We start from the raw sequence: 9,524 nt of genomic DNA, 5'->3' as shown, positions 1-9,524 counted from the left end.
AAAAAAAAAAAAAAGAATAAATCTTCAGGTCTATCAACCATGACCAAGATACAATAACCAAGCCTCAAACTAGATAAGGTAAAGATTTTTTTTATTGGGGAATTGGATAAGGGGATAGTGTTGGGGAATTGGGGAAGGGGAACAGCCAAGTTGTTGTCCTTCAATCTTAGTTGTGGAGGGCACAGCTAGCTGAGCTCCAAGTCCAGTCGCCATCCAGCCACCCGTGGGCAGCTTGCAGCCGCTCAGCTCAAGGTGCCGTGTTCAATCTTAGTTGCAGGTGGGCATAGCCCACCATCCCATGCAGGAGTCGAACCAGTAACCTTGTTAGGAGCACGTGCTCTCACCAGCTGAGCCATTCTGCCACCTGTTGGCAGCTCAGCGGCAGCTCAGCTCACTGGCCCACGTGGAAGTTGAACTGGCAACCCTGTTGCTAAAAGCTCGCACTTTTAACCAACTGAGCCACTTGGCCAGCCTAGATAAGGTTTTAATCAAACAAAGGTAACACCTTGGCCTCAGTTATGTTCCAGCTCATGAAAGTGGAACAGCCTCACAGACCGTATCCCCTGGAAACCGGACAGAACACTGCCATGACTGACAGCAGGATCTGAAGCCAGGATCAATTGCCCCCTACCTTAGGCCCGACCAATCAGTGGAGCCCAGGACCCACTTCCATAGTAACCATGATTAATTATTTTTCCCTTATATAATAACCTGGCCACTAGAGGACGTCTAGGAGCAAGGTTTTTGAGAGCACTACTAGCTCACCTGTGTCTCTGGGCTTGAAACCAATTCCTTAAATAAATCTTTACTTTCTTTGCTGCAATCTCTTGTTCATTTCTTGTTTGCTTGGATGCGTGTAGGCAAGTGGACCCTTTGAGTCTGTGGTAACATCTGGAGAGAATGAAAGAAAGCCAACCTACCACAGGAAGCAGAGAAGGGGCGTCTGGAAGGCAGAGGAATCGGTGACATCATCACATGCTAGATAAGACCTGAGGGATCACTGACTCCACCTTCCTTAATAGATGAATAAACTGAGGCCTAGAGAAGAAGGCGACTTGCACAATGTCACTTGCTAATCAGAAGTCAAATCAAGACTGGAACCATCCAAATGAGTCATTCTTTCAGTTCAACACACACTGAGATTTTGCTGTGGGCAGGATCAAATCCAGGGCTTTAAGGTCTGGGGACCCCAGGTGTAACCAGCAGGAGAAGCAGCACCTCCAAATACAGATGGGCATTTCATGGTCTGCTCACAACTCCTGGTCCAGGAGCAAGCAGGGAGTGAAATCAGTAGGCTTGAGTGTGAGGTGCCTTTTTCTTTGCTCAAAGGCACATGTGCCCCTAACGCGTACATTCTTTCCTCTTTCCCTAAGTGGGTGGAGGGTGCGGAGTGCTGGGTATAAAGATGGGGGTTGGATCCTTTTCTTTCTAGGTTTGCAGAAGCCTTGACAACTTTGCCAAAACGCTTAACCTCACTGAGCCTTGGCTTCCTAGTCTGAAAATGAGATAAACCAAGAACCACACTGCAGTTTGTCTTTTTTTTTCATGGATTAAGTGAGTTAGGCTCTTCGCAGCAGAGGCTCAGTAAAATGAGAGTACCCTCCACAAGTGCTATGAGAAATGTAAAACACTCTGTCCCTATCTTCAAGGGTTCACAGTCTAGTGGTAAAAACAAGGCGAGTACAAAAATAACTAGAACAGGAATCCCTCTTGGGTACGTGCCGCTCTTACCCCCTGGAATATTAGGCAGACAGGTTGACATTTTAGCAGAGGACTGTCCTGAAAGGGTCCCTTTAGGCTGCGAGTGGAAATGTCACCAAAAGACCCTAACTGTTCTCAATACCTAAACTATGCCACAAACTATGCCTGCTTTCAGGAACTGAAAAGGATTCCTGACCCCAACATATAGAGGGCTGAGCTCAAAGACCAAGGTGCCGAGTACAAAACACCAAGATGGCGATGGGGTTTTCTGTGCAAAAGGGCCAAGTGCCGCAGAAGAATAACTATGCAAGCCTAAAAGAACTTAATCACTCCCTACCACAGCCTATAAATACAGAAGGCTCCTTCCCAGTCCCAGCAGGGGAGGAGGTGCTGTTAAAGTATGAGCTCACCCTTCTCCGTTCTTTGGTCAAAGAATAAAGTTTCTGCTCTGATTTACTGAACTCAGTCTTGTTCCATGGCATGAACGGAACTGGGCAGAAGAACCTTGGTTTGGGTCCTTGACCCAGAAGGCCCAGGATAATACTAGGCCTTGGCCAGAAAGGGATATGCCAGGTGGAAGAAAAGGGGCACCGGGAAAGTTCAAGCAAGGAGGCAAAAGTTCTAACCAGACAAAGTGTCTTCAGGGCACGTAAGGCTAGTGGCCTCAATGGGTCATCTCTTCAGGAGCCAGAAGCTCTGATGGCTTCTAGCATCTGCTTTTCCTTCCTCACTGAGGGTGCCAACAAATGTCAATTAGGGGATTGTTTTAGGAAGTAAAAATTCATTTTCTAGCAGCCAATGCTTGAAAATGTTAATAATTATCCACCTAGGCGAAAACTTCCATTGGCAACAGAGCAGGACTTTCTTACACTTAACTCTCTAGGTCAGCCAGCTCCTTCAGTCCCACTGCTAATTTAGGAGGGTTCACCTCCTTATATGAAACACACTGCATTTTTACTTATATTTTGATGTCAGGTTTAATGAGTGATGTGTGCAAAAATGGAAATAAGTGATTCATCATGCACTATGATTTCCTAGGAACAGAACTTTGGGGCTGTAGACAGTGAGTTCTTCGCTTTCTTCTTTAGTAAACTAATTGTTATGAAGAAATTTCACTTAATTCTGTGGCCTCCACCCCTGAATATCTTTGACTTTTTCCTAGCAGTGTGTGTAGGTGTTGGGGGTGGAGATGAAGGGGGTTCAGCTTCTCCCGTCCTCTGACCACACTATGGGACCAACCTCCTTTTAAATCTCCACCTCCCACTTCTAGAAGCAACTGCCATATTGCCACAAAGTGCTCTCTTGGAACACAAACATGAATTCTGTGTGGGTGCTATTGATCTGAAGGAGCATCTATTATCAGGGAAGAAAAAAGTTTCAAGATTAGTTAGTAGAAATCAAATAAGGTAGGTTAGTAAATTTAGAAAAGAACACACATCAATAAGACCTCCTAAAAGACAGACAAAACAGGAAGAGCCAACCGGTGGAAGTGTAGACAGACAGTTTTGTGTACATTCCAGGACTGAAGGGAGTTAAGAATACAGTGGGAGTTTGGGCAAGGAGGGGTAAGATTTCAATGCCTTCACTGGTTGCCTTGGCAACTGGTCCACCCCCATATGGCAGTGAAATAATAAAGAGGAAAATGTGCACAAGCAAAGCATGCAGTAATTAGGGGTGGGGGACAGCATGACTTTCAGTTAGTGCCACCTGGAGCAGGCTGAGGGAGGAATTTGGGAGGGGCCACATGCCACTGATAGAGATGGGGGATGGGTGCAGAGGGGAAGAACCTGAAGGCTTCCAGGAGTTTATGCTCTGGGTACGAACACCCTGCTGCTCCTGTCTGCCAGCATGGTTGCTTAGAAGAGACTTTGGGCTGGAAAATGTGCTCACTCATTCTCCTGGCGGCCTGGGAGTGTAGGCTCTCCCTGGCCTTTGTCACAGCCCAGGAAGGCTGAGGCTAACCAGAAGGCACAGTGGGTGGAGAGGGAGTCAGCAGTGATCAACACTGCTGCCTGCTCAAAGTCCACCAGGGGCTCCCACCCCAACAGAATAAAGCCCAAACTCTTCATCAGAACCTCAAGGTCTTAAGTGATATTGAAGCAGGGCTCAGTTAGAAACCTTGCATCCCAGCCTCACCTTTCCTTGACCAACCTATAGTTTAACAATAGATCATCCCCCTGTGGCTTGAGTTCAGAATGTCCTGTCCAAATTCTCGGTTTTAGAAAATTACCTTAAAACTTATGATTAATACCCTTAGGCTTCGTGATCACAATCTCCATGGTCTAGCATTCTTTCCAGGCTACTCCCATCATTGTTCCTGGGTTGCTGACACCACCAGAGAACCACATTGCCAGAGGAAAGGCTCCATACAGACCCCTGAGGGAAGGCACCAAGCAGACTCCTGGAACCATCCTTTGGAGGAACGCCCAGATTTTTCCTTAAATACCCTAAACTGGTTTGGGAATGTTAAGGCAGGTTTTGAAGGTGTTAACCTGCTGCCTTCTCAGATCACTGGTGCTCTGACAATAAATGCTTATCCTATAGCCCGACTCCTATGTCAGTCTATTGGCTGAGCGGCATAGGCAGCACAAGCCCGACTCAGTTGCCTTTTGGTTTCAATAAGGTCCCTGCCTCCTCCAGGCTTGTCTCCAGTTCAGACCACCCACCTTGCAGACATGGTGGTCCCAATGACACGACCAGGTCCCACCTCCATGCTCCATCCTCACTCCTCTCCTGCCCCTTCACCTCTCAGGGCCCCACATGGTCACAACCTTCACCAGGAAGCTTCCCTAAATCAGCTGTTTCAAAGTGTGCTTTGGAGACCCCTAGGGGTCCCTGAGACCCCCTTCAGAGTGTCCATGAGGTTGAACTATTTTCATGTCAATAATGTTTGATTTTTATACTCTCATTCTCTCATGAGCTTATAAGGTATGAAGAGTTTAATGTGGGGACCAGCTGAGTGGTGCGTTGGTTAAGAGTTGGCTTGGGAAGCCAGCTCTGAGCAGCAGGGCCCTGGTTCAGATCCCACATGAGGGCCAGTGACGCTACGCCCTCTACAGCTAAGATGGTGAACAACAGCTCAACCTGGAGCTGGGCTGCCATGAGTCGCCGGCAACAGTGTAGGCTACAGTGAGGCTGGCCAGCAGCGGGTATGAGCTTTCATGAGCGGCCATCTAATGGCCAGCAAGCAACTGCCTCACCCGGGAAGAGCGCAAGGATAATACCAACATGGGCCAATGAAGTGGTGTCCTCCACAACTAGACTGAAGAATAGAAGGACAGCAACTTGTCTGTTCCCCTTCCCCGATTCCCCAACACTGTTCCCCTTCCCCAGTTCCCCGATAAAATCTTTTTTAAAAAAGAAAAGTTTAATGTGGTTTTTACAATAGATTCCACAGTGCAATTAACCTTTAAGAAACTAGTATTTGTAGAGTTTTGGTGTTGTGCAGACGAAAAAGGGGCCACATACTAAACCTGACAAGCTCAGGGGAAGCCTGCATGGCAGGCCCTACAAACTCAGAGACTGAAATTAACCACATAGGATGGTCTAAACAGCGGTTCTCAACCTGTGGGTCGCGACCCCTTTGGGGGCCGAATGACCCTTTCATAGGGGTCGCCTAAAACCATCGGAAAACAAAAAGATACTTACATTATGATTCATAACAGTAGCAAAATTACAGTTATACAGTAGCAACGAAAATAATTTTATGGTTGGGGTCACCACAACATGAGGAACTGTATTAAGGAGTCGCGGCATTAGGAAGGTAGAGAACCGCTGGTCAACATAAAAATTTCTAACTATAATAAAAGCGGGCCTTGGCAGGTAGTCACATCCTTGGCCTGTAGCTTCCCTGGCAAAGGTCAATCTTTACTTTAAGTGAGCTTGTCTATTGTCTTTTTGCATCTAAGATAACATACCCTTTTTCTGGACCCCTGGGGGCACAACCCTCCCACCGAGCAGGAAACCAAAGAACCCCTCATTGTTCTTCTTGTCCTCCATTACCATCTCTATGTGCAGTAAAATGCTAACTATTAACTATCCTGTACCCACCAATGTAAAAGAAGTATCTGTCTCTCCAATTTACTTTTTATACAATCCCAGCGATTTCCCTGCTTTCTCCCATTCCCTTAATCTACCACCAATGGATTTTATATAATCCTCCTCCTTTGATTCTAATGTATAAAATAAATCGCAAACCACCATTTTCTAGAGCATTTTCTCAATCCATTGGGATTTTGCGTCCCAGCATTTGTTGTCAGTTTAGCTCAAATAAACTCATTAAACTTCTCTACAGGTTTGAACGTTTCTTATGTCAACAGTTGTATCAAACAAGAATATCCACAATCATATGAATAGTATTAAAATGCTCCTCCTTTTTCTGACTACATATCTGTGTGAGGCCATATTATCTTCATGTAATCCAACCAAAACAATACTTCATGACAGATAAATGGATGGAAAATGAGAAGCCAGCTGTCTTCGATTAAGCCAGACATTAAACAGATTTACAAATTTTTTAAACAGTGCCATTCTTCTCACTATTTTTTTAAATTTAGAAAATACTGATTTTTAGACAAATATTTTATTTACATTATAGGTTATGAGTTTATTCTTGTTATTTTAAAATTAATTAATAAATATTTTTTGAAGTTCTCTGTTTCTGTTTCTCATTCAGTAAATCTTGATTAATCTAACTAACTCACATAAACAAAAGTTCTTTGGGATCCTCAATAATTTTTTAGTGGAAAAGAGTCCTGAGACCAAAAAGTTTGAGAACTACTGCCTTATGCTGCACCTACAGCAGGCAGAGTGGACTGTAACTTTGCTATGCCTCTACTGTTGTGTACGGATTTCACCAAATTAATGATTTTTTACATGTCTGTCTCCCTCCACTACATGTGCACTTCTTAATGGTGGTTGTTCTTCTTAGATCCCCCCCACCCGTGTCTGGAACTGAGCAGAAATTCAAGATAAAAAGAATGAAGTAAGAGATAAGCCCTCATGGACACACACATCACAGGCTGCTGCCTGAGCAGCCTGCAATCCTCATAGGAGAGGCGGATAAATACATGCATTATTTTTTTTAATTGGTTCAAGTTGTTACTGGGACTCTGACCTGAATTTAGACATAAAATATAAACATTTTTTTAATCAGAAAACTGAAACAAAAAAATAAACTAAGAAACAATTCTGTTTCTACTCTTAAACTTTCACAGACACCCTTGCAGAGAAGTAACTAGTGAAATACATCATGCCGCTGGACACCATAAATACAGCCAAAATGGTTTGCCACCATGAAGTTCAACGTGGCCTAGGCAATGTTCTGAACATAGAAAACAAAAGGCCAATAAAAGCAAACACCCACAAAACACAAGACACCATATTCTAAGGATGAAGAGAAAGTTGTACAAACTCAGGGCAAGGACTATAACGAATGTGGCTTCTCCATGTTTGTTCAAAAGTAAGACCAAAAGCAGATTGCTCTTGAGAATCCAGGCCAAGGTTGTGGTGTTTGCCTTCCGACTTCATGATTCTCACTCACTCAGCCATGTTCATAAGTCAAACAGCCCTCCAGCACTTCTGGGAGCAGCCACTTGCCACTCCGCAGGATAGGGACATGTGCCATGTTCCATCCTACTCTTTGTCCCTGAAACATTCTCTGGCAAAATAAGAAACAGGAGGAAGTACTGAATGTGGGCCTTAAGCTTTTGGCAAAATAGGCGTCTTTCTATCTCTTACCTCAGACGCTTCCACTTCAGGGCCTGAGCTTAGGGCCAAGGAGGAGGGCAGCGGATGCTGCCAACTGGGGAAAGGCCCTGGTATGTGTGTTTTTGTATGTGAAAGCGAGAAAGAGAGAGAGAGGGAGAGAGATTGATTTTGAGTCAAGAGAAGGAATATGCTTTTCTGACTAAGTATGTGATATGCTTTTCTGACTAAATATGTGGTGGTTTGTTCTGAAAGCAGTCCCATCAGAAACCCAACTGTGCAATCATTGCTGCTGATCTAGGAATCAGGTATTTCCAGTTCTCTCTCTATATATATTTATACACATTTATCATCTTGAAATTTGTTTTTAAAAAACCCTTTAATCAGCGTAATAAACATTCCCCAGTACTTTTCACAGTTGCAGAAGTCTTATGTCTACATCACTGTGAAAACAGAGATTCTCAAGAGACTAAAGACATGAATGGCCCAGTATCATGGGGTCATTGTTTAGGTTAACGTCAGTAAAGGTTATGACCTCTTAAAACAGGGCTGTTTGGGTCCCTTTGGTCTCTGATTGTAATTTTGGATGCTGAGGCCACCAGGCCACTGAACATTTCTCTCAATGGTCTTCATAGATGGTCAGATTTCTTGCAGCTGGCCAACAACATTGAATGATAGCTATCATTCATTGCATACCTACAATTTTCATATATTACACCACTTTCTCCTCAAATAATACTCCAAGGTCAGCATTAACATTCCCATTTTAGGGATAAGGAAATTGAGCTTCAGAGAGATCACGCTGCCTAAATGTATACATGTGTTAAGTACCAGGCCAGAACTTGAACCCATGTCTATACCAAAATCCATTCTCTTCCACTGGCCAACCTTCCCATTACCCCCATATCCTAGGCATACCAGAGCCCATATTTGCCACCAGGATAATTTATCTACATTTTGTGTTTTTTTCATGACTTTTCCTTACCCTCCAAGAAAGAAAAAAAAAATTCACCTGAAGAAAATATGTTCACTGTATCAGAGAAACAGTTCCCTGACATTTTCCATTGCTAATGTCCTAATTCAGCTCATGATGTCCCCACTTCTCTTCTGTGCTGACTTCTGCTTTCCACAAGGCCCCCTGTTTGTTTCCCATGCTGCCATGCAGGGGAATGTTATTAACACAGATTAGGAGAACAAATTCCATAAAAAATTCTCATAATACCCTTGTCCAGAAAAGTCCAACTAGGACCTTTTCAGATAGAAAATCTTGTCCTTGCATATTGGAAAAAAGTCATGAGCCTCCAATTAAATGGAAGGCTTTTAAATAACAGAGATTTCATTTTATTTTGAAAGCCATGTACAACCACATCTGCTCAGAATATGCTCATTGCCAGTGAGATTCCCTCTCCCTCAGCACACCCACCAGGGAACCCAGGGACAGGGGAGCTTCCCCGACTGTTGTCCATCCCGTGGCTTGGAGGTCCACCCATAACCACCCCTTCTAGCATGCTTCTGTAGGTGGTACTGCCATCACTCACCCAGGAGGGCCGTCTGAGGGTGGGTCCTAGGGTGTCTCCCTCTGGAGATGGACCTCGAGGGTGGCCACTCTCTGGCCTCAGCAGGGAGGAGGAGGCTCTGTCCAAGGATCAGCAGAAAGCAGCCCACCAGCATCTTTTCCATCTTCAAGAAGAAGAGGGGCAAGGCTGTGACAAACACAACAGGAGACGGCGGCAAGGTGAGCTTTCTGGGTCTCCCTGAACTCTAGGTGCTGCAGACCGCCGCCCAACCGTCTCACGTTTCACACAAGACGCTTGTACTTAAAATGCCATTTGTGCGTGTGGTCCTTAAGAACTCAGGTGACTCCCATTGGTAGGTTCTCAGATACTCTGAGCAGGGCATGCATAGTTGGAATTTTTCATCACTTTGGTCACTATAAGACTGAAAGGAAAGCTTTAGGAATAAAAAAAAAATCTATCCAGAAGTTTCTTCTCAATTAAGTTTATTATCAATTATTCATAGTCATATTCTATATCTTGGGTTTGAAAAAAACAACAACACTACATCTGAGGATTCCAAGTAACAACATTCCTTCAGTCTAATAATAGTGAATGGCACAA

The 9,524-nt window shown here is 44.4% G+C and overlaps 1 protein-coding gene across 1 annotated transcript in view; it reads right to left on the bottom strand.

Moving 5' to 3' along the window:
• Positions 1–9,087, bottom strand: part of MATN2 (matrilin 2) — a 136,683-nt gene extending 127,596 nt beyond the window's left edge. The window contains exon 1 of the mRNA XM_019642525.1: positions 8,946–9,087. Coding sequence (XP_019498070.1) covers positions 8,946–9,087 — 142 coding nt within the window. The remainder of the gene's footprint in view (positions 1–8,945) is intronic.
• Positions 9,088–9,524: the final 437 nt, after the last annotated feature.

This window comes from Hipposideros armiger, unplaced genomic scaffold (genome assembly GCF_001890085.2).
Source record: "Hipposideros armiger isolate ML-2016 unplaced genomic scaffold, ASM189008v1 scaffold_70, whole genome shotgun sequence".
In the NCBI taxonomy this organism is placed as follows: domain Eukaryota; kingdom Metazoa; phylum Chordata; class Mammalia; order Chiroptera; family Hipposideridae; genus Hipposideros; species Hipposideros armiger.
Note: the sequence above shows the minus strand (reverse complement) of the source record. Positions and strands in the feature narration are given on the sequence as shown.